Raw genomic sequence first — 24,972 nt, 5'->3', positions numbered from 1 at the left:
GCTGTGAATGCTTTTAACTGCCAAGTCATCTCTTCAGCCCTGGCAAACTGTGTTTATGGCTTTGTTTGGTTTGGGTTTTTTGTTGGTTGGTTGGTTTTTGCTGTTGCTTTTTTTTTTTTTTTTTTATGACAAGCTCTCTCAGTTAAGCAGCCCTGGCTAGCCTGGAACCCACTATGTAGACAAGCCTAACTTTGAAATCATGGAGCTCTGTCTGCTTCTGTCTCCTGAGTGCTGGGTTTAAAGGTGTAGGTCACCATGTCTTCCTCCTCCTCCTTCTCCTCTTCTTCCTCCTCCTCCTCTTGCTCCTTCTTCTCCTCTTTTTCCTCCTCCGGTTCCTCTGTTACTTCACGTTTCATCCTTCCCCCCACATAGCAGCAGTTCCCTGGGTGGGTGCGAGGGGACCTCTTAGATGCTCCCAGCAGTCCCTGGAGACAGACACCAGCACTGTCTCCATTCTACTGAGGAGAGAAAACTCCAGAGAGGACTTAAGTTACATAACTTGCCCCAGGTCACACAGGTAGCGAACAGCATGGCTAGGATGTGTATCTGGCACCGTCTGATCTGTTGGCCTGCGTCACAGGCAGGGCCACTCACTGTCTGGGACACCTACAGTATGTCTTCCGTACATAGCTAATGAATTAAGGGAGTGAGGACCAGAGGCTCCTGGTTCTTCCCCATCCACAGAGCTCTCCTGAGCAGGGAGCAGAGAATGAGTGGCAAACAGAACCTCAGCCTGGGGCATTGGCACATCGGCCATTTCCTCCCTCGTAAACAGGAAGGAAGAAGAGATGGAAAGAACCGATTCCCCACACAGGACAGCTTCTGTCTTCAAGCTGAAGAATACATATTTTTTAAGATTTATTTATTTACTGTGTATAGAGTGTTCTGTCTGCACGTGTGCCTGCACACCAGAAGAGGGCAGCAGATCTCATTATAGATGGTTCTGAGTCACCATGTAGTTGCTGGGAATTGAACTCAGGACCTTTTGGAAGAGCAGACAGTGCTCTTAACCTCTGAGCCACCTCTTCAGACCCCTGTCCTCAGGGGTTATTGAGCCTCAGATTCCAGAGGAGTATCTAGGCAAGGGACCCTCTCATTTTAATCACCAAAGAAAGGCAAAGGTTAGACGCACGGCATTTGTGCTACTGTTTACTGGCCAGCTGGACCCACAGAACACACATCTTGAGACAGCCAAGCCCCTCCCCTCTCCCTGTATGTGGAAAGGTTCAACTGTCCCACTGAGTCCTGCCTTCGAGGAGCCTGGGGTGGGGTTGCCTGGGGTGGGATTGCCTGGGCCTCTACTGCGGGGCCGGGAGTTTAGGCAGAAGGCACAGGGCTAAGTCAGCCAGTGGCCTCTTCTCTCACACAGCTCCCAGGCCAGCTGACCCTCCTCCTCCAGATGGCGGGACTCCCGGGATCAGTCTCATGTCTTATGAAAGACACTCCCGTCTTCCTAAGCTTCAACAGCCATCCAGTCACATCACTTCCAAGAGGGTTTGGACAACCAGATACCCAGGCCTCAGATGATGGGGAGCTTGGAAGGCTAAGAGATAGCTGCCATTCCAAAAGCATGGACAGGCACCCACTGTGTGGCAGCTCACAGAGGCACCTACTGTGTGATAGCTCACAGAAGCACCCACTGTGTGATAGCTCACAGAAGCACCCACTGTGTGGCAGCTCAGGCTGGGTGGGGCAGAGCTCCGGTCCTTGCCAGGAGCTTATATGGGGAATGGTGGTCACACTTTGACCTGAATGGACCCCGGGGGTGTTTCCTGGGGGTGGGAGGGGTAGACTCTCTTGTCCATGTGGAACACAATGACTTTACAACCAAAAGCTTCAACTGGCCAAAACAGAACCCCCAGACTTTCCGCCACAGGAAGTACAGGTCAAGGCGCTGATGAGATAATGTAGCAACCCTTCTAGACTCCCAAGTGGATTTACCCATAGACAGAAGCATTTTGGACTGTGTGGGGATGTTATTTTGGGGTGTCCCCACCAGTAACATTCATCCACATGAGAGATCTTTAGACACAAGGCCCTTCTTTGAGGGGCACCAAGAGGATTCATGTCTGGGAACAGGACGGGCTGCAGAAGAATTCGGGCACCTTGAGAGAGGCTTCTGAGGGGCATGGGTCACCCTGGGCACTCAGTCTAGAGACTGGCAATCTCTTAGTGTTAGTTGCTCTGGGGTCTGTCTCAGTCTCCATCTGCCACTGGGCCCACGCCCCATCCCAGGGGAAGGGTGGGGGATGGGTGGTGGCTCAGGGCTCCATGTGCCACCACTTGAAGGCGAAGGGCTCCCGGCGCACGTTGGTGCCGCAGTGGACCTCCCCGTGCAGCATGTGGTAGGGTGTGAAGTCATCAATGAAGGTGCAGTGCAGGCCCAGCGGCTCCAGCAGGGAGCGCACCTTCTCCTCCAGGCAGCAGCGGCCATTGACGATGGGCCCGAAGGGCTTGGGGATGCCCAGGTGCTTGCCCAGCACCAGCATGTTCACCTGCGGGAAAGCGGGCACCCAGGTCAGAATCAGGACGGCAACATCACCTTCCCACCCCGGAGGCCCCAGGACAGCTTGTCTCCAGGTGGCCCGGAACACCTCTGCACGCTGGCTGGAGAGCAGCAGGGGATCAGACGCCTGCCGACCACATCTGCCCAGCCCAGCCCTGCGACTTCAGCCACCGCGCTCCTCACTGGTGGCCTGTTGGTGGCTGCCGTGTTTGTGCAACGGAACCCTGACCTCCTAGGCTATCTCTGATTGGACCAAGTTGAACAGCTGGCCAGGACGAATTGATCAGATTCTGTCTCCCAGGAAGTTAGAGTTGACCTGGGAGGAGTTTCAGTTTTTGTCTATACAGGACCTGCCTCTCATGCCCGTGTTCACTGTGGTCATTTGAATGAGCATGGGCTCCATAGGCTCACATATATGAATGCTTGGTCCCCGGCTGGTAGAACTGTTTGGGAAAGGGTAGGAGGCGTGGCCTTGTTGGAGAAGGTGTGTCACTGGGGGTGGGCTGTGAGGTTTCAAAAGGCCCACACGGTTAACTATCTGCCTCGCGCTTGCGGTTCAGATGTAAACACTTAGCTACTGCTCCAACGCCATGCCTGCCTGCCTGCTACCATGCTCCTTGTCATGGAGGCCACGGACCCACCCTCGAAAACCGTAAGCCTCCATTGAATGTTTTCTTCTAGACCCTGCCTTGGTCAGGGTGCTTTGTTACAGCAGCAGGAAAGTAACCAAGAACAGCAAAGGGGAGACAGAGGTGGGGGAGGGGAAACAAGCCGAGGAAATGGTGTGGACACAGAAACGGGAGAGCTCCAGGCCATGCTAAAGGCTTGCCACAGCTGTCCCCACCCTCAGATGTCACAGTGGCCTTGTGTCAAAGCTGCAGCTGGCCGAGCCAGCTTGGGTGGGCCAACACAAGAACCTCAGCCCTTGCACAAACTTCCGGGAGCACAGAGCATTAATTACACAGCTGCCCCAAGTGTGCAGGAAGGAAGGGGAGCAGAGAAAGGCTTTGCAAGCAAGGGCAAAAAGCCAGAGAGGGAAGGAAAGGAGGGCTGGGTCAGGGTTAGGATACAGTGGATATGAGCCCTGCGGATGGTGAGCAGAGAGGCCAGCTGAAGACCAGGCAGCAATGGTGACCTACCCCCAGCAGTATGTTAGAAGGCAGCCATGACCCTCCCTGTCAGTCAGGATTCTTGAGGGGAGCTCCAAGTGTTGGGGTGTCTGAGATGCACAATTAAGGTTTACAGACAGCAGAGAGATAACTGGGACATATCCTCAGAGTCAGGAGGAGACGGTCCCCTCACTGGAGAACAGGGACCGCTCCCAGCCATCTCTGTTCCCCATGGGACACATGCTTGTGTGTGTTGTGGGCAGCAGAGAGCTGGGAGGACCAAATCAGGGCAGAACCCCTTCAGCTCCTGGGTGAAGTCACGTGATCTGCACACATGATCACATGCAACCTTTCTTCATGCCCTCAGATGTCAAGTGGGTCCCTTCCCTGCACAGCCTGGGACCCTGATCTTCCCCACCACCATCCCTGGTCACCGCAATTCCACACACGAAGGCAATCAAATGCCCTCCCTTGGAAGTGAGACTCAACAGCCTTGTCTGAGAAAGCCCAGGTGCTGGGTGAGGACCTCACCAAGTCGGGGAAGAACGCCACGGCCTTCCTCCTCTCCGCCTTGAAGAGTTGCGGGATGTCGATGATGTCACAGTCGGCCAGACCCAGCTCCCGCTTCAGCACCTCACGGTTCCAGTCAATGCAGCTCTGCAGGTAGGCCAGGGACCACACTGGAGAGACCTCGGCAGCATGGCTGAGGCAGGTGCTCAAGCGCCCACCACCAACTCTACAAACCCTACCTGCCTAGATCCCACCCTCCATGTCCTGTCTCACTAGCTATCCCTGAGCCAACACTGAGAACATGCTATCCGAGACCCTGACTTAGTGACTGCATTCCACGCATGGTGGCTTAAGATAGGTTACCAGTAAGTGTGTGTATATGTGCGTGTGTGCGCAGTAACCACAGAGGCCACCAGAGGGCATTGGATCCCCAGGCCAAAGGTAACGTCATAATGTTGACTTCCCCAAGTTCTTCAGGTCTATGACCACTCTGCACTGGGCTGTTGGCCACAGCCTCACTGTTATTCCCCATCTGCCCCCTTCTCGCCACCTCCCCTGCCACCCTCTGGCTTCGTGGGTTGCAGTGCCTTTGCCACTGGTTTTCCCCGATCCTTTCCTCATTTGTGTCTTCACACCGTCCCAACTGCAGGGGCATGACAGTCAATACCCTCACTGCAGACTCTGACATCCTTCCTGGGGACGAGTTACATCTATCTCAGTGCTTACAGCTGCCTGTGTTTCTCAGATGCAGACAGGCTCACCCCCTTACTTCTCCCAGGTTAAAGGAGGGTCTGTTTCCGCATGACCGACCTTTGGTGGACTGTGGGTCCTGGCCTGGACCCCAGCCCCATCCACACCCACCTCCTACCTACGGCCCCATGACCTTTGTACCTGTGCAAACTTATTAAAGTTGATAAGGTTCTGGTTGGAAAGGACCTGATTGATGGAGATGGTCTTGACACGCCTGTCACCTGTGAAAGAGACGGAGAGGCCTGGGGGCTAGCACAAGGGTCCCTCTGGGGCGATGGCTTAGGGAACACAGCTGCTGGTTTATTTTCTGGCCCCTGTGCTGTGCTGGGGGCAGGGGAATTGGGAGCAGACTGGAGCGAGGGCGTCCTCCGCCTCCCATGTGGCCGAGAGAATCTAGGACTTTGGTGCCAAAAAGGACTTTATTTTATTTATTTTTGGTTTAACGAGCCAGGCTCTCACTGTGTAACACAGGCTAGCCTCACACCTGCATTTCTCCTGACTATCCTGAGGGTTGGGGTTTCAGGCCTGCACCATGCCCAGCTGTAGCCCAGCCCACCCTGCCCATCAAACTGCTCCACTGAACAGTGAAACACAGGCTTTTCATTCAAACAACAAAACAAACAACCACAGAACAAAAACCAAAAAACAATCTCCCACCAAGTTGCCCTTCAGCTGCCCCCGAAAGGGCTGTGGACGCCTCCCCAAGCCAGGTCTCTATCGCAGGTGAGGACAGCAACTACACTTTATGATGGCCGGGGATAGAAGGCATGGCAGCTGGGGCTTCAGAGAGCAAGGCAGAGGGTGGCAGAGAGCCCGTTCTAGGGGGACAGAAGGCCGGCAATGGAGGTTCATAGATCTGTTAGACTCCACTTAATAACTCATCCACACTCCAAACCAGCCACCAAAGAACACTGACCCTGGGCTCCGGGACCTTCTGAGCAGAGGCCTGATGGGACATCCCTGGCCACACCCGGGCACACCTGGCTCTCACCTTCTCCACACCCCTTGCCCTGCACCTGCCACAGCCCTGTGCCCATCATAGCCGGTGGTCACCAGTGACACAGGGTGTCACATCAGGAGGAAGCAGTCCTGAATTTTTGGGGTACCATCTAGTTTTAGAATGCTCGTTCCTTTTGGAAGTCATGGTGTGCTCACTTCAGGAAAGAGACAATACATTGCTTTTTTGGGGGAGTGACTTGACACTTTTACTCACCAATGACCCCCTCGAAAAGGAGGGCCCTGCCATGGCCCCATTTCTGTTTTTCCTGGAACAGCCTGAAGCAGGCAGCGGGGCTGGCCAGGAGGAGCCGGAAGCCCTGTGTGTGGAGAGCAGGCACAGCTGAGCTCACGGCCTTGCGTGCCCACGGGCCCCAAACTCTCAAAGCTGCCCAGGCAGGCCCACAGGTCCTTACCTTCCCATCCGGAGCAGGAACAAAGCTCAGAAACTCATCCACGTGGCCCACGGCCAGCCAGTCCACGAAGAGCTCCACCAGGGGCTGCACCTTCTGGGCATGCAGGAAGTTTCGCACCACCTGGGTGACCCTGCGGCCTCTCGACCTGGGCAGGGGTTAGGAAAAGACACCAAACTGAACAGGCGCTCCAGAAGAAATGGATGTCCGGAGGGCAGCTCTCCGCAGCACTTGCCGCCTGAACGCACTCCCAGGCGGAGTGGCACAGACCTCACCTTCCAGGCTGGAGGCTGAGGCGGGAAGACTGCAAATTCAAGGCCGGCCCTGGATAGACAGTGACTTCCACGCCAGCCTGAGCTACATGGCAAGACTTTAATCTCAAGACCTCAAAACAAAACACTCTACAAACAGGAAAGGACAGTGAGTGTATTTAATATTCCACCCAGGGAGACTTCCGAGTAAGCGCAGGCTGCTTACAGTGAGTCCTCAGAACTGTGCTCTCCAGGAAACGGCTCACCCCACACCACCCTTGCTCTGTATCTCACATAGCTGAGTAGTTCTTCCCAGAGCTAGCTCACACCTCTCTCGCTGCAGCCTCAGTTTCCCAGATGCCAGTGGGAGAGTGGCTTTCACGGCCCTGCCATTTTCCGTTCACGTCCTTGCAGCCCACCCACCCTTCTTCTGCCTTGTGGAACAGAACCAGTGGTGCGGCCCCAACATCCTCTCTCTAGCCGGGCTCTGGGTCCATAATTATTTTAGCTCATCCGTTCTAGCGGCTTCGTTCAGCTTGAGTGTAAAACTGGACTCCCCTTATCTATCAGCAACTTGTGTCAGGTGCAGAAAACCCTACCTCTGCGTGCGCGTGCGTGTGCGTGTGTGCATGTGTGTGTATGTGTGTGTGTGTGTGTGTGTGTGTGTGTGTACAACAGGGCTACTGTTGTCTCAACCCACATTTCACTCAATTCCTCTCCTGCTCTCAGAAAAAGACCTAACAGTAGTAATTTCCACTATAGTACAAACAAGCTTTAACCTAAATGATTTTTTTCCTTCTATGTTCTCAGGTGATAACCCTCTCTTATCAGTTCCATATATTTATTTCACAATCAGAGGACTTGTCTAGCCTCTCTGGGCCCCTTGAAAAAGGAAAGGGTTGGATTTAATGACATCCTAGGTCCCTGCAGGCTCTGGCCTGCTTCGCAGGTCCTATCTGATATCCTAGAGGAAGCTCAGGCAGTCTGGAGAGCAGCCTGCCCAGGCGGATCTCCCCCAGGCCCACCACCACCATCACCACCCAGAGCCTCTTACCCAGGCAGGTTGCCCCCAATGAGGATTCTCCCCAAGGGGTACTCCTTCCCATTGGCCACCACAGGTGGGCTGACCTCCAGGTTGCCGAAAGAGTCCAGGCCACTCACAGAACTGTCTCGAGGTTCCCGAGTCACGTAGCCGAAATCTGGACCCTGGTGGGGAAAACTGAGTCAGGCAGCGGCAAGTACCAGGAAGAGCCTGAACTCATGTGATGGGCTCTGAGCTCTTAAAAGACGGCACGGGAGCAGCCTCCCATTCTTCAGGTGGGAATACTGGGTCAGACATGGGCTCTGATCTATTTTTTTTTTTAATATTTATTTGTTTATTATTTATATAGCATTCTGCCTGCACGCCAGAAGAGGGCACCAGATCTCATTATAGATGATTGTGAGCCACTATGTGGTTGCTGGGAATTGAACTCAGGACCTTTGGTAGAACAGTCAGTGCATTTAACCTCTGAGCCACTCTCCAGCCCATGGATCTGGTTTTTATGTCACATGTGCAAAGGACCAAAGTTGGGAAGCAGTCAGTCCCCAGGGCCGTGGTGGACCTGACAGGCCAGTGTCATTTTGCCTGTCACAAGCTCTACTCCCCCCCCACCCATTAGACATGGAACCTGAGGCAACAGGCTCCTTGAACTCCACAGGCCCTCCTGTCAAGTCCAGCCCAAGGGGACCAGAGACTGGTGAGGAACCTCATGGTCTCTCTGAAGGAATTCAGACATCACTGAGGGCCAAAGAGTGCCTGATGCCATGTGATCCAGTGACCCAGTGAGGAACCCATCCCTTATGGAGCTAAAGGAGTCTCCCCTCTGTGCTCAGGGCTCCTCTGCGTTCACCCTCAGTCTGTTTATCCTAAGAGCCAGCACACGCTCACAGAACTCCAGGCTCCCTCCTCGGCAGGCAGCCATCACCGTGACAATGCCAGGCTTCCTTCATAAATGCCTGTGAAGCTATTACTGCAGTTGAGGAAATAGAGGCCCTGAGAGGGACGTTAAGTCTGACAGTATCACACAGCCTGGGAATGACAGCCAGATGCTCTGATATCAGGGCCCTCAGGTTCTGCCAGCTGTGCGACCCGCCTCCCCCCCTCACCAGCAAATAAAAACACACAGTACTCTGTCTCATTGGAGGCACAGATAAATGGACATATCAGCATAAGTCTATCCCATATAAAGTGTGGGATAGGCTTATGCCGTAAGACCCTCCTCACCTCTTCACAAACGCCACTGGCCCTCTCTCCGACAGTCACTGGCCAGCCTGCTCTCGCCCACAGAACAAGCTTCCGAGGGCTATTCCCTGTTCACCTCGGTGTCCCCTGGGGATGTGTGCTCTCCGTCTCCAGGGACGCCATGCCCCCCACTCACCAGAATCCTTTTGTAAGGGAAGCCCTGCAGCTCCCCATTCCTTGGGGAATCAAAGACCACCGGCAAGGTCTTGTGCGGTGCCTGCACGTAGCCCAGCTCCATCTCATCCTGCCGATGGGGAGAGAGACCATAGCTGTGGACGGCCAGCAGCGCCCCCTAGTGCTGGGCACTGAGGCTCTCAGGGAGGCTGGCTCCTAGGGGTGGAGCATTCTCGGGCCTTGGATGTGGGGAGCCAGCGAAGAGAATGGGCTGGGGTTTGGTTGCCTATGAGACTACGGGAGTCACATGGGAACACAGGAGACTACAGACTCTGGGGTGTGCCCGTGCTGGGACAGGCCAGGGTGGGTACAGAGATAGATGCAGAGTGGCCGACACACGGGGCCACCCACTGAGCATGCGTCCGCTCCCATGGCCTCCAGGCTAGCCATGAAGTTAGCAGTGCTGATGGACCTCAGAGACAGGGATGTCTCCTCCTCAGAATGCATAAGGAAACAACAGCCCGGAATGCATGATGGCACAGCGAGACAGCAGCCTGCTGTGTGCCAGGCCCTGAGCTCTTTATGAACACTGATTCCTCTAATCTCTATGACTCACCCATAGAACACCCTGTTATCACTCAGACGGTGAGGGTCGAGAGAAATAGAGAAGGCCAGCTCTTTCTTCAAGGGCACGCAGCCTGGCAACAGCAAGAACCTAAACTCCAGCTGCGTCACTCCAGGATCCTTCCCCGAATCACCTCACCTCACGGGGCTAACCCTAACCTCTCGGAGCTAGAGTCTAGCCGAACGGGAAACTCCATTCACCCCAGCGCTTGTCCCTTCCCAGAACCACTGCCCTGCCCCAGGGAGCAAAGAGGCTCTGCCTTCTGCCTCCTCCTCCTCCTCCTACCTATCCCTGGGCCTTCGCACATGCTGGTCCTCTGCAGGACTCCCCTCCCCCTCCCATCCCACCGGGTGACTGGCAGTTCTGAGGTCCAGCACTGCCTTTGTCAGCACAGTGGGTGTTCATTGCATGAGCTCATCAGCAAACACCCAGGGATGCTTACAAGAGGCCAGAGAAGATGAAGTGACGCTGTGCAGGGCCTGGGGGTGGGGTGGGGAGCGCCTGGGAAACAGCAGGGAATAGTCCCCACATTCCCGGGACCATCAAGTCCAGCTCACAAGAGGCCCCTTCCCAGCCTCTCCGTCCTCCCGCCTTTTCCTTTGAGGATCCTCCCTTAGGGCTTTCCACTAGAAGTCCCACACCCTGACCTCCTCCCCCCCATCCATTTCCTTCGCAGGACAGTAAGGCCTCCTCCAGTCCCCTGTGGGACGCTGCTAATCCTTCGCATCCCGGACTCCGGGGTCCTGGAGCAGTTATTCGGCACAGCGGGGCTTCCCAGCCCCTTGCTGTGGATACACTGGAGCAGACTGTACCCTGTGGGGTTTACCGAAGTTCTGGTGACACTATGGGACTGTAGGTGCTAACGGCCAGTCCTTCCCCCTCAACCACAACGTCTCCAGACGCTGCCTAACGTCCCCTCTTAGCTCGGCTGCTGCATGGCGGGAGTGCATGGCCTCTGTCACCTCACTCAGCAGCCTGAGGGATTCTGGGATGAGGACTCTGTCTGGGGTCAGGGAGCCTCGGTATCTCCTTGCAGGATGGTGTGGCTGGGGGCTGCCCGTTACCTGGATCCAGCGGTCGTTTCTGTTCTCTGCCTGAGGACAGATGGTGAGCCTGCAGCCCGCCTTCCTGGCCAGCTCCTCCACGGCTTCCACGAAGCACGTGTTATTCCTCACCCTGCGAGCAGTCGGGGAGGAGGGGGGCACTCAGAGCCAGGGCCCAGGAACGGCGACGACTCCAGGGCGAGGACGCCACCCACACTCACCGGCACACGTACACCTCCAGGGGCGGCAGGGTGCTGGGCGTCATGATCCAGGGCGCCACTCGGAACACCACCGTGTCAGTGAAGATCGGGGTCTCGGAGAAGTCCTTCGAAGGAGGGTCAAGATAAAGAGAGCCGGACTCGCGAGTCCAGTGGCTGGACGGGACTTCGGGTACTCTGAAGCCCCTCCCCCAGGGTCCTCAAGAACCACCCTGGTTTGGGCTGTGGCTGAAGCTCATCTGGTAGAGTGCTTGCCTAGCATTCGAAAAGTCATGGGTTCTGTCCCCACCACTGCATAGAGAGGGCATGGAGGTATATGCCAATAATCCCTTGGCTTTTCTAAAGGATGGAGATGCCCTGTAGGGTCATGAGAGAGAGTGAGGCCTTTAATTCCAGCTGTGCCCACATCTTCCTGGAACAGAACATTCGCCTCACCCTCTGCCTACCCTTACCTCATTGGAGTCATCCAGCAGGGTGACATGGAAGGAGATGAGCCCCGAGAAGCCAGCATCAGGGAAGGAGAGGCCCTCCACGAAGAAGCGCTCCTCATAGCCGCTCAGGCGGGGTACCTCGTATGACATCCTGTCCGGGCCCAGAGCACACCTATAGGCCTCACAGGAATCCTCTGGACCTACGGGAAGAGGAAACGGCCCTGACGCTTGGGCCGCTCAGGAGATGTGAACGTCTCGGGAGAGCTGAGCCCTTTCACCCAGCCACAAGGCAAACAGCCCTTGGTCTCCTACCCCCAGCAAGGAGGAAAAGGGCACAGTGGGGAAGGGCACTCTTTTCTAAGGGACAAGGTTCACCCTAATGCATCATGTACCTCCAGACATCTTCCCTATGGGAACATGCAGACAGGAGCTGGAGAAACAGCTCAGTGGCTAAGAGGGCTTGCTGCTCGCGGGCCCTGCGCCCATGCTGGAAGGCTCCAACCACCTGTAACTCCAGCTCCAGTGGACCTGATCCCCTCTCCTGGCCTCCATGAACACCTGCGCCTGTATACAAGGATGTCCACAGGCACCACTACTTAGCCACTTCCTCCTCCTGACGCTGACTCCTAAGATCCAGCTATGGAAGTACTGAAGTCCAGCAATCAAAAGCCTCCTTTGGCTCACCTAATTAACATACCCAATCAAAATTAAACATGTCACCAGGCCTGGTGGTGAGCCTTTAATACCAGCACTTGGTAGGCAGAAGCAGGCGGATCTCTGAGTTTGAGGATAGCCTGGTCTACAAAGTAAGTTATAGAACAGCCAGGGCTACACAGAGAAACATTGTCTGTGTGTGTGGTGGTGGTGGGAATAGAGAAAGAAAGAAAGGAAAGAAAGAAAGAAAGAGAAAGAAAGAAAGAAAGAAAGAAAGAAAGAAAGAAAGAAAGAAAGAAAGAAAGAAAGAAAGAAAGAAAGAAAGAAGAAAGCCCACTTCCGGGGTGGGAGTGCAGAAACCCATTCTACCAGCTACAGGGATGACGGCACAGTCAAAAAAGTGCTTGATGTACAAGCTTGAGGACCCACCCAACTTCTGTGCCCAGAGCTCATGCTTAAAAAGCTGGTGAGGGACTCTGTCTCAAACAGAATAAAACAACAACAAAAAGACAGTGCCTGAGGAGTGACAGCTGAGGTTTCAAACTATATGCATATACACAATAAGGGAAGGAAGGAAGGAAGGAAGGAAGGGAGGGAGGGAGGGAAGGAGGGAGGGAGGGAGGGAGGGAGGGAGGGAGGGAGGGAGGGAAGGAGGGAGGGAGGAAGGAAGGAAGAAAGAAGGAGAGGGAGGAAGGAAGGAAGAAAGGAAGGGAGGGAGGGAGGGAGGGAGGGAGGGAGGGAGGGAGGGAGGGAGGGAGAGAGAGAGAGAGAGGGAGAGAGACCAACTGGTCCCCACCTCTGACTGCATTGATGCCCAGGGCATCAGCCGAACCCGGATGATGAGAAGATGAAGTGACGCTGTGACAGGGATGCTGGAATCTCCCCAGCACACCACTCAGAAGAGCAGGTGCCGAGGGATTTGAGACACGGACACCTGACAGACGACACACATCTGCCCATGGCCCCTGGTTGGGTGCTCGGCATGCACTTACCACAGACATGGAAAACCCGTGCCCGCTCTGCATCACAGCTGGAGGCGTGCAGGATAAGTTTGTGGTCGTCAAAGAGGGCTTCAGGGCCCTGGGTCCGAAGGACCATGAGGGACATATCTTCCAGATCTGTGAAGCCAGACAGAGGGTGCTGACTGACAGCTGCTCCACAAGGGTGTCAGGGGCCGGGACTCCCAGCCTCAGCTCACGGAGAGGCTAGAGCCCAGTGGTGTGGACGAGAGAGGCGTGTGCACACGGGACACTGCCCTGGTTCCTGTCCTCTATGTGGCCCAGGCATCCTCATCCCGGAGCAGAGTTGAGGGCCACCTGGGCGCCTCACTGAGCAAGCCACACAGGTCAGAGATCCAGTGGGAAGGGGTTGGCAGCCCACAGAGTGGATGTGCGATTCGGGGGACCCTCCTGACCTGTGAGCCTCAGCACCCTCCTCTCTGAACTGGGGTAACAACACGTACCCCCTTGCACGACTAAAGATCTTGGGAGGGAAAGGCTTTGCACACAGTAGGTACTCAAACAGTGCTAGCAGCCCCTCCTCTCCTGTAGGAAGAGAATGCTGGGGCGAGCGCCACAAGCGCTGGGGATGCCAGGAGAGGCAGCTGCCAGCCTGGGCTGTACCCTGAGGAGTCTCACGGTGCCCCTCCCTGCCCTCATTCTGCCCCTCCCCTGCCCGCCTTCAGAGCCCCACTTTTTGTGGGGACCCCTGTGGGGTAACTGAGGAGGGACCCCGGGTGCCTGCAGATGCGCCGCCCCAGCATGCTCACCTTGCAGGCAGCGCACATGTTCATCACAGTTATCTTGGGTGTTAGAGCTCACATCGTCCCGGTCACAGTTCACCAGCAGGATAGCTCCATACCCGTCAGGGCCCCACACCCACTGCCTCTGTCGGTGAGAAAACACAGCTGGCAACAGGCTCCGGCCAGGCTCCCGCTCAGTACTCGCTGGCCAGCCTCCTGAGCCCTCACACTGTCCTGTGAGGAGTCCACCCTTCGCTGAAGCAGCCCTGCTCAAGAAACATCGGTGGCACCAAGGCCGCACGAAAGACCTTCAATCATGTCTTGAACAGTAAGCTGCTCTTTCCGCCCAGATCTGGGTCCTCACATTCATTACCTGTGAGAGGAATCTGCTTGCTACCTGTATTTATCAGTAAAGTTTTCTTGGGACACAGTCTCATGATTAGTTTATGCATTAAGTGGCTGCTTCAAAGAAGCATAGGTCACAAGGCCTAAGACATTTACAATGTGGCATTTATTTATTTATTTAGGTTTTTTTTGAGACAGGGTTTCTCTGTGTAGCCCTGGCTGTCCTAGAACTCGCTCTATAGACCAGGCTGGCCTGGAACTCAGAGATCCACCGTCCTCTGCCTCCTGAGTTCTGGGATTAAAGGCATGCGCCACCAACGCCCAGCAAGACTTTTATTTTATTTTACTTTACCACCTGCCGCCTCTGTCTGAGGCGCAGTAGAAAGCCCACCTTATCCACGAAGCTCCTGTCCTGTCGGTCCTCACAATTCATGTCACAGTCCAGGGTGATGTCTGTTGGGGAGGCAGCAGGAGGTGAGTCTCCATGATAGACCATGCATTCACCTCAGCCATCTGGGCCAGTCAGGTGGGTGCCATCCCCAGGAGACACCCAGAGGTTGGGGTCCTGGAGTTTCCCATCCTTGGGCAAGGGGGAAAGGCTGGTGGGGGGGAGGGTAAGACGAAGAATGAACCAAAGGCTTGCTCCCTCAGGAAGCTCCTCTTGATGGTTCCTGTTCTGAAGCCCCCCGGCCCTTGCTGTGTGGGACACAGCGGCACCGCCCCCAGGTGTTTGAGGACTGTATCAGTAAGCTTGGATGTGGGTGTCGGAAGGACACAGGTGTGAGGGTGGCCTCAGCCACCTCGCTGCCCAGCCTGGGAAAGCCCTGCCTCCGCATCTACTCTCCTGCCCCTGACTTTCCCGCTGGAATCCCTTACAAACGCCAACAGTGCAGTGCTTAGAGTGCCTACGGGGTCAGAGCCAGCCTATAAAATGGGCTTAGTTCTTAAAGGGGGCAGGGAGAGAGCTCAGATGATTTTTTTCACCTCCCTTGTGACAGGGATGCTGGAATCTCCCCAGCACACCACTCAGAGGAGCAGGTGCAGAGGGACTTGAGACATGGACACCTAACCGACTACACACACGCTTTGCCCCTCGGGCTCAGTTAGAAGCCGTATAGAAGGTAGAGGGAATAGTCAGCGTCAGGGCCACTGGGCGGGGTGGCTCGGATCCCGGACTCAGCGATTGCTGCGTCAAGCGCTTCTTTGTAGTTATTCATCTAACGTGCACGGTTGGGCGTGTGTAGCGATTTTTGTTTTTATTTTTAAGACAGAGTCTCACTATGCAGCCCAGGCTGGCCTGGAACTCACAGAGATCCTCTTGCCTCTGCCTCCCAGGGGTGGGGTTGAAGGCTTGTGTCACCACACCTGGCTTCCATCTTACCTTTCCTGGAGCTCAAAGATTCAGCTAGCCTGGTTAGCCAGCAAGACTCCAGGGTCCTCCTGATTCCCCTCCCAGTGCTGGGATTACAAACGTAGGCCACCCTGCACCGCTCTTACCTGGGAGCTGGGGGTTTGAACTCAGATCCTCTCACTTGTTCAGCAACCACCTTACCCTCTGAGCCATCTCCCCGGGCCTTTCATCACACATATTTGCCTGAGTGTGTTTGTGTGTGTGTGTTTTTATGTGTGTCTCTGTGAATGTGTGTGTGTTCATGTTTGTGGGCAAAGGCCAGGATGTTATTCTACTGCAGATCTGCATGCCCTGCTCCTAACTGCTTTCATCCCCAACCCTGGCAGGGCTCCCTGGCCACACCCTCAGCCCGGCCCGGCTTACCCACACAGGTGAGGTAGAGTACCGCATAGGCCAGGGGCAAATGCTCGTGGCTGGAGTGGTAGGCTATTTGCACCTGCAGAGAGACATGCCCAGTGTCACATATGGACAGGCCCGTGGTGGGCAGGGACAGGACCCTCACAAGCCTGTGTCAGCTCCCCTTTAAGCTCCCCAGGGTCACGGTTTCCCATACCTTGGTGCATCTGTAAAGCAGGCACCATTCGTCCTGCACCCATGCAGACCTGGGTTCTAGTCCTACCAACAACGACCTGGACCTGAGCCCAGCATCTCTTAGCCAAGGCCCTGTGCCTGTCTGAGCTGGGGGCTCATCACAGCTGGTCCGGGCTCGGTTCCCAGCCACCATTAAGGGTGAGGACAGCGGTGGTGGCATTGAGAAGGCGGTGCAGGCAGTTTAATCACTGACCCTTTGATCTGTTCCTCGCCCTGGGACATGCCCTGCAGACACCCGTGCCAAGCCGTCCAGGCTCTGACATGCCCCTTCATCTGGGTCACGGTGTCAGGGCCCTGTGGAGGCCACCTAACCCTCAGTATGGGAGCCCCAAAGTTCTGCACCAATATTTCAAAGGTGAGGAGGGGAGGGGAGGAGCGCCTACAGCCTTCCTCAGTCCTACGGGAGCCCAAGAGCTCAGGATGAGAGCCCTAATTTTCAGAGCAGCGCGAAGGGCCTCCGAAGGCTGGCAGGTCCCGTTGCCCAGCCCCAGGGACTCTGTGATCCTCACTGACTCAGCTCCTCACCAGGACTTGTGACTTCAGATAAGCTATATCTTCTCTCAGCCTAAGTTTCTTCCTCTGAAAAAATGGGCTCATTGAGCTCGGGGCAGACACCAGATTCAGAGGGCCACAGAGGTCCGACCCAGAAGGACTACAGTAACTCCTCCCTTCATGGGAGCTGGTTAAACGGAAGATGCTCAGGGTCCATCCCCCCTTCCCTGGGAAGTAGGGCAGGAGCGGCCCCATTCTTCAGACTGATATACAGAGGTCTGAGGACGTACAGCCAGGACAGGGATTCACACCCAGCACTGTGGCCCTCAGGCCGAGTGCTCCCCACCCCCCGCCGGAGCTGGGCCAGGGGTGATGAGCTCACGTGACTGTCGTTGAGGTCGTTGCTAGGGGAGTTCATGACCACGATGATTTCCAGCCCTTCGTTGAAGCACCACCGCTGGGTGTCAGCTCGCTCTCGGCTCCTCTCCATGCTGGCAGACACGTAGATGTCCACGCCAGGAGTCCCGTACACCTCAAACATGTCTGTGCCCTCAGGAACCGACCTGAGAGGACAGGGGAGCGTGGGCCATGTGAGGGGGCTCAAGACCTATGCCTCCTCCAGGAAGCCTTCCCCAGCTACCCTGGCCGCTCATCCCAAGCTATGGGAAGCAGAGCCCGGGGACCACGCAAACCCGTGTGCACTCTTGCGTCTAAGTGCTGAGATTCCAATATCCCATCACCATCCAGCTCATTTGGGGCCGGTAATCATACACACACACACACACACATACACACACACACACACACACACACACACACACACACATACGTGTACGTGTGTGAATCAAAGGATGGAGGAGTCAGATATGGAGTCAGAAAGACAGACATGGGTTGGGCATAGCGACACATGCCTATAATACCAGCACTTGGAAGGCAGAGACAGATAGATCTATCGTGAGTTCAAGGCGAGCCTGATCTACATAGAGAGTTCCCAGGACAGCCAGAGCTACATAGTAAGACAAAACAACAAAGGAAGGAAGAAAGGAAGGAAGGAAGAAAGGAAGGAAGGAAGGAAGGAAGGAAGGAAGGAAGGAAGGAAGGAAGGAAGGAAAGAAGCCAGAAAGACAGACGTGGGAGCCTGAGCCAGGGAGGAAGTGCTCTCTCTTGGACTCCAGGGAGCACCTCAGCCCCACTTTCAGAGGCATCTGGCTTCCAGTAACCCAGGAAGCTGGTCAGATTCCCACAGCAGACCCAGCGCCATGCTTTCCTTCAGTCCCGAGTCCACCACAGAGGGCCAACGAGCCTTGACAATTTCCTGATGAGCAGCTCTTTGGCTCCGAGGCCCCAGTCACTCCCTGGCCCCTCCCTAGGCCACGCTAGGAGTTGCTGGGAGTCCCTCGGGAAGCTGGAGACCAATTGGCCAGGAGGAACAGGCAGAATACACTACAGCCTTGGGAGAGTCAAGGGCTCAGTGACGCTGGGGCCCAGTCAGCAGTCAGGTGAACTTGGAGCTGGGTCCCCTTTCAGCCAGGTGACCTTGACTAAATCACAGAGAGTGTGGGATAATGACACCCACTTGGCCAGGCTCTTGGGAAACCAGGAGGCTCAAGTGTATTAATAGCCGCGAGAAAGCTTGGAACACTCCTGCCCGGGATAAGGAAGGTGCTATTAAAATGAATTATGGTGCAGGCTGCAGGCGGATGGAGACAGCTCTGACGGCGAGCTGGGGCGGCTGAGATGCATGTGAGGAAAAGGGGTTTCCCGCCGGAGACTTAGGAGTTCAACCTTGGTGACTTGTTTTCCATTTTATCCTAATGAAGCGGGGGAACCAGCGATGGTTCTTGAGTGGGAAGGGGGGTGATGCAAAGTGATTAAACTCGTGTTCGACGCACTCAGGAAGCCCGGGTTCAAATCCTGGCCTTGCCCTCAGTCCTGGAGGGTAGGACACAGCCTCCTCAGGGCTGCAGTCTGGAGTGACAAGGAGATGGAAGGAGAGGGTGTAGGTGTGAGGCACTCCCAATGAGTGAAGGTCACAACCTTATTTTCCTGCCGGGGAAACTGAGGCAGTCAGAAGGCACCCAGACCCCCTATCCATGATGCCCCAACATAAAAGCTGTGTATAGACTGGAGAGATGGCTTAGAGGTTAGGAGCACTGGCTGCTCTTCCAAAGGTCCTGAGTTCAATTCCCAGCAACCGCATGGTGACTCACAACCATCTCTAATGAGATCTGGTGCCCTCTTCTGGTGTACAGGCACACATGCAGGCAGAACATGGTATATGTAATCAATAAATAAGTCTTTAGAAAGCTGTGTGTGGGGATGGCCAAGGTGTCTACTTGGAGGAAGAACCTGGGTCAGAAGCAGCAGATCCCCATTTCCTGGAAGTTAGGCAATGCTCTTCCTTAGTCAGGCCACCACTGATCACCTGAGTTTGATTCCCAGGACAACATGGTAGAAAGAGAGACCCAACTCTTGAACCTTGTCCTTTGACCTCTACATGCACAAATAAATAAATAATGGAATTTTTTTTTTTTTAAGTGGGCAGCCATTGAAAATGGAGACAGCTCATTTATCTTACAGGTGTCTAGTGCCCGGAACCTGTGGACCAAACTCCCGGTGCCGGTGGCACTGCAGGGACCTGGCCATCAGTCAAGGCTTTCTGACGGTTACTGGTGCCCAAGCCTCACGGCAAAGGGGCTGCTTAGAAATGCTGGCCCTGAGTTCCCACTGGGAGTGCAAGGATGACTTGGGGGTGAGACTACCCCATCCCGGGTCCCGTCAGCCCGCTCTTCCCCTGCCCACTGTGGAAAGGACACTGGTGATCTTGTTAAATGAAGCCGTCCCGGTAGGAGGGCCACACTATCGTCTCACTTTGGGGGAAACTGAGGCTCAGGAGGCCCGAGGTCAAGCAGGTGCTAATCGGCAATTCCGGGTCTTGCAGCTGAGCTCTTTCCTTACTCCCATGCAAAGCCGGCCTGACGCTTCCCTTTTTAGGCTACTGTTCAATGCCATCCTCACTTCCCAGGCAAAGCTGACCTGACGCCTCCCTTCTCTGGCTGCAGTTCTGGCCTCCACAACAAAACTGATGAGAGGTTCCGATAGTTAAAACAGAAAAACAAACAAACAAAAAAAACAGACAACGTCCCCTCAGCGCTGGCCTGTGGGGACAGAGCCCACAGTCTAAACAGCACAGGCTCTGAGAGGTAGTTTCAAGGAGAACCCTAGATCTCCCTTCCTTGTCGGCTTTGCTCACACAACTAGGCCCAGGAAACCCTGGGCCCACTGGACCCCACATCTACCGACTCTGCTCTGGCCCGGGAAACTGGTGACCACCCTGATACTTCTCCAAAGACTGAGTGGCTCTAAGACCCCCTAACCAGGTCCATGCACAGGATGGTCAGAGGAGCGGGCCCTGTTGTCCAGGAGGCTCTAAGGCTCTGAGGCTCTGAGGCCTAAGAGCAAGCAGTTTCTATGCTAACCCATTAAGTTACCTTCCAGGAAACTGAGGCCCAGGGAGGAGGAGCCGGTGTCTCAGGATGGCCCAGCCCTGGAGACACCAGGACCCAAACTCAAGGCTTTTTCCTGGCTCCATCAGACATGTCATGGGTTCCTTGAGTTGTCTGCCCTCCCAGCTGGGGAAGCGGTGTCCAAGGGCCTCAGCGAATGAGCTGGGCCAGGTTTTTTTTGTCTGTTTTTGAGGGAGACCCAAGCCGCAGTGAGGGAGATACTGGTGATGAGCCCCCCAACCTCAAACATAATCGTGTGCTTCACCACTGCAAGGCACCCCAGCCACACCCACCTGAGATTCAGAGCTAGCCTGGTCATACTTTTGGGGGGGCGTGGGGGGGCAGGAACAGGGTCTCATTTTTTGATAGGGTCTCATGTAACCCAGGCTGGCCTTGAAGTTTTTAATGTATCTAAGGATGACCTTGAACTTCTGATTCTCCAGCCTCTACCTCATTTGCCAGCATATCTGGTTTTTATAGTCCTAGGAATCAAACCCACGGCCTTCACCAGACGTGTGAAGGAAGCCCTCTATCAACTGAGCCCAGAGGTATACTCCCACAAGACTCAGAGGTGCCACATCAGTGGAGACAGTTCAGAGCCGGTGGGTGTGACAGCTCACCACCAGGTGTGTCAAGGGACAGCCACCTGCTCCCTGAGGAAAGCTTCCACGGGGAAGCTATGGCAGCTTCCCATTGATGAAGACCTCCCTAGTGCACCTCAGTCATGGCCTCCCCTTCCGGCTTTTCCAAGGGCTGTTTCTGGGTCTCCCTCCTCAAGGCCAAGGCACCCGGGCTGATTCAAGAGAGCTAAGAAGCATGCAAACACCCGTGACCTCTGCAGCCACCCCGTGACCTCTGCCCCACTGCAGCCAGGCAGACCAGACCCAACTCTTCCGGCCTTTCCCGTATATACGTCTGAATACACATAAGTTCCTGGTGTTCCACCAGCCCCACAGGACCTTTGGAATTGGGTCCCCATCACCGGACATCACGGGCTGTTTAGGTCTCAAGGCCTGGTTTCTCTCTTAGCTCATCTCTGGACCTGGGTAAGTCCTTGCCCCCACCAGGCCTAAGTTTCCTTATTCAGAATAAGGGGTGGGTGAGCCCCAGAGGGCACTGCCGGGCCAGCCTGGTTCCCAAGTTCCAAGAAGCAAACTTTCTTTCTCTGCCTCCAAGGCTGAAGTTTCAGCCCCGAGAATGGTTCGTTTGGAGCTGGCGGAAGCTCCTGTGTCTCACAGACAGACCAGGCTTGCCTTCAATCCCCTGAGCATCACCGTGCACGTGAGAAGTAAAGATGACTAAGTACTTCCAGGAGCACAGATGAGGCCTGGCATCTCCCCTTCCTTCCCTGGCTGCTCAGAAGCTGCTCCTGGTTGCCTCTCACCACGGCCAGTCAGGCTCTGCTGAGGGTTCTCGCTCCTGCCTCCTCCTTCAAGGCTCCTCTTCCAGGAAGCCTACTCTGATCGCTCGGCTCATGCTGACTCCTCTTATCATTTAGTCCTCCATCTCCTGGTGGGGCTCAGGGGCTGTGCCCTAGCCAGCTGGTGCATGGAAGGTTTGGGAACACTTGAGACTCTGCGCAGGCTAGGTGCAGACCCGTAAAATGATGGTGATGGTAATGGTAATGATGGTGATGGTAATGGTAATGATGGTGGTGATGGATACCACAACAGAATGCTTTCCATATTGTAAGCATTGGTTTATATTCTACGTACCATCTACATCCTCCTCCTAAGTGTCCCTGAAGGAAGGACCAAACAGTTCCATGTCCCCCTGCCTCTCTAAGGTGCTAAGGGCTGTGTGAGCTTTGACACCTTGGCTGACCTCTCTGGGTCATGCTTTCCTCATCTATGAAATGGTGAGGATGCCCTCACCCTTTGGCTGTGGGAAGCTCGCTTAGCTGGGTAAAGAAGCAAAGATGCTGCAGGCCACTGACAGCCTGGTGCACCATCACGTCACTGGCCCACCACCTCGCAGAGCTAGAAGCGGAGAGTATAGGGCAAGTGCTTGCCAAGATGAACCAGCCAGAAGCAGGGCTGAGCCCCTGGTTTGTAGGCCAAGGCCGGGCTCCAGGAAGAGCCCTCCAAGATGTCCATTTTCGCTCTCCCTTTCTAAGACATAAGTCATTTCTGCAGCCCCACTGGACAGCCAGCCCCCTGTAACAACCATCTTCCTTCCACTTCTGAGAGTCCCCAGGGCTGGGCATACACTAACCCTCAAAAAGCCCATGACGAGTGCGTAAATAAATAAATGACTGAGACACTCCATTTCCCAGGGTGACTGGCCATCGGGGTGTGTGGACATCCTTCTAGAAGACCCCAGAGCCCTATCACCATCCACGGCTGTCCCATCCCCAATCTTCTGGGTAAACACCCACCATGGCCCTAGTCAATCAAGTCAGCCCCAAACAGCTGCTTGCCTCTCACCAGCCCATCCTCCATCCTCAAAGGCACCACCTCTGAGAGGAAGAGGAGGAAGAAGAGAAGGAGGGGGAGAGGAGCAGGAGAGGGAGGAGGAGGAGCTATCCCCAGCTCCCTGGACGGGTCAAACCAGAGCCATATCTACCCAATGCACACAAAGGCACCTGGGCAGTGAGTCACTCTCGTGGGCATGCAGTCCCGGAGCGGGCCATGGCGCCAGGCAGTGTCCACCCCCTCCCATCCTACCTGCTTCTTTGGAAGCCACAAACTGCCCCCTGCACAGCCCACAGCCCACCTACCCCCAGCCAGGCACCAGCTCCTGGTATGCAGCTCATCCCAGACTTGCTGGTTTCCCGTGATGGGCAGCTCACTTTCTGTCCTCCACACCTCAGGCCTCAAACCTCTGTGCTTCCAGCCAGGTTCACTCCACTTTTTAAATGCTTACTTCTGGAAGCTTGTAGTCAAAGGGTTTCAAACTTTGGCCCCTCAGGCACATCTGACGATATCCTGAGACGGTTTCCTTTCGGCTGACCCAGGAGGGGTAGGGGCATTATTGGCCAAGGACGACTCAGTCCCATGGGAACTTCTGGTGTCCTGGTGCTGAAGCCACATCCAAGAAGCGGGCAGGAGGGTCTGAGGGGTGGCACCCTGACCCCAACATCCTTGGACTCTGTCCCCTTCTCAGCCTCAGTGCTGGGACTCAAAAGCCTAAGGAACCAGCCTCATTCCTACACCCCCTCCACCCAAACCACCCTGTGCCATAGAGGCTCAGCCTGGCATAAAGCAGGCACAGTACAGAGGTGGTGAGCAGCTGGTGAAGATGGAACGGAAGCCCGGGGGTCCAGTGGTTGAGCAGCTGGACATGGCGTTCCGAGGAAGTCTGCAGTGGGCTCAGAGCCCAGCTTTGCCTCCTGGTGACTGTATGACCTGGGCTGATGGCTCACCCCCTCTGTGCCTCCTTTGCACTTTGTGACCAACATCGTGTGAACCCGGCTGACTACAGCAAAGGACCCACTCTTGGGCACTTGGGCCCATGAGACACACTTGGAACACCAGTGAATTCCAAGGTTAAGACCTCAGACTAAGCACCCAGACCCAACCCGTCCCCTGAGGAACAGCTACACAGCTCCTAGGGGGGGAAGGCCCAGGGGCTCGGCATGAAGAACCCCAGACCCTCCAGGGCCAACTCTTACCCATAAATGTCCACGATGGTCTCAACGCCCACCACACACACAGCGCTGGTGGGGTGTTCCAGGGACACACGTACAATCCTCTGCAGGGACATACCGGCCTAGGATGGGGGCTCTGGCCACCAAACCCAGCACTAGCCAGAGGTCCCCCTGGAGGTGGTTTAAAAGTCCCCAGCCCCACCCCTCCAGCCCAAGGTGCAAGCCCATTGGCTCTAGCGCTAGAAGTCTAGCCTCTTCTCAGAGGCCGAAGAGCCAATCCCCTCTTCAGGATTGGCTGGAAGGGCTCTGATATTTGCATAGGGAACCCGTAGCTCCCACCCCAGGGTACCCAGGGAGCTAATTTCTAGCTGGAAAGAAAGCGAGTCCCTACAGGCGCTTGGCCAGCACATCAGGGATGGATGGGGTGGGGTGGGGGTGGGGCGCTGGAGATGGGCCGTGCGGAGGAACACAGGGCTTTGTCCAGGCCCTTCTCTGCTCTCTGGCCTCACCTCTTTCCATACTGCTGGAAGGGCTGCTAAGAATGCAGGTTCCCAGTAGTTCCAACCTGCTGCAGGCAACTGGATTCTTCATGCAAGCCTGTGAGAGATACTGGTCATACTCCTTTTCCTCCTCCACTTCTCCTCACCTACCTGCCTCTCTTTTCTTTTCTTTCTTTCTTTCTTTCTTTCTTTCTTTCTTTCTTTCTTTCTTTCTTTCTTTCTTTCTTTCGAGTCTTAGATGTTCCAAAGTCACTATGAGGCCTAGGACAGTCTCGCACTTCTGACCCTCCTGCCCCCGGAGTGCTGGGATGGCAGGTCTGCACTAGCTTACTCCGTTGTGTCCAGTGCTAGGGATCAAATCCTGAGATTTGTGCTTGCTAGGCATGAGCCACGTCCTTGGCTCCCACTGGCCTTCTTCCCCCCACCCCCCGCCTCCTTTTTCTTTAAAAATGTTGTCTCTGCATGCATATTGATAATTTTTACATTTATGGAGGTGGCAGTGTGCATGTGTACCACGGTGCCTGGATGGAGGCCAGAGGAGTCGGTTCTCTCCTTCCACTGGGTGCACGCCAGGGTAGAGCTCAGGCTGACAGGCTTGGTGGCAAGCACCTCTACCCATGGGGCCATTGTGTTGATCCCCTGACTGCCTTAATTAAAAGCCTGGGTTGTAAGACAGGACCGGGCTTCCTCCCTGCCTCAGGGGCTTCCTGGCAGCACGTCACTCCCCCCCCCCCCCCCATTGAGCAATGGCTGCCATGAGGCTGATGGAATCGCGGCTGGGCAGGACTGACATGGATCTGGGCTCACTCTCCTGCAGGCTGTTGCTGCTGATGTTGGCGGTCAAAACCTCCCGAGGGGCAAGATGATACAGAAGTGAACGGTGGTCAGGAGCC

At 55.4% G+C, this 24,972-nt stretch overlaps 1 protein-coding gene across 1 annotated transcript; it reads right to left on the bottom strand.

The window, feature by feature from the left end:
* Nucleotides 1-875: 875 nt before the first annotated feature.
* Padi3 (peptidyl arginine deiminase 3) lies at nt 876-23,716 on the bottom strand. The gene is made up of 16 exons (XM_021631279.2): nt 23,604-23,716; nt 16,867-17,047; nt 15,765-15,837; nt 14,382-14,443; nt 13,673-13,790; nt 12,897-13,022; nt 11,272-11,450; nt 10,823-10,926; nt 10,623-10,734; nt 8,956-9,063; nt 7,590-7,741; nt 6,288-6,432; nt 6,089-6,191; nt 5,017-5,096; nt 4,147-4,272; nt 876-2,495 (listed from the first exon to the last, which is right to left on the bottom strand). Exons 1-16 carry the CDS (start codon nt 23,693-23,695, stop codon nt 2,262-2,264), a joined length of 1,995 nt encoding a protein of 664 aa, XP_021486954.1. The 5' UTR covers nt 23,696-23,716; the 3' UTR covers nt 876-2,261.
* Nucleotides 23,717-24,972: the final 1,256 nt, after the last annotated feature.

This window comes from Meriones unguiculatus, chromosome 3 (assembly GCF_030254825.1).
Source record: "Meriones unguiculatus strain TT.TT164.6M chromosome 3, Bangor_MerUng_6.1, whole genome shotgun sequence".
Taxonomy (NCBI): Eukaryota; Metazoa; Chordata; class Mammalia; order Rodentia; family Muridae; genus Meriones; species Meriones unguiculatus.
The sequence above is the reverse complement of the archived record's forward strand: the minus strand, read 5'-3'. Positions and strand labels throughout refer to the sequence as shown.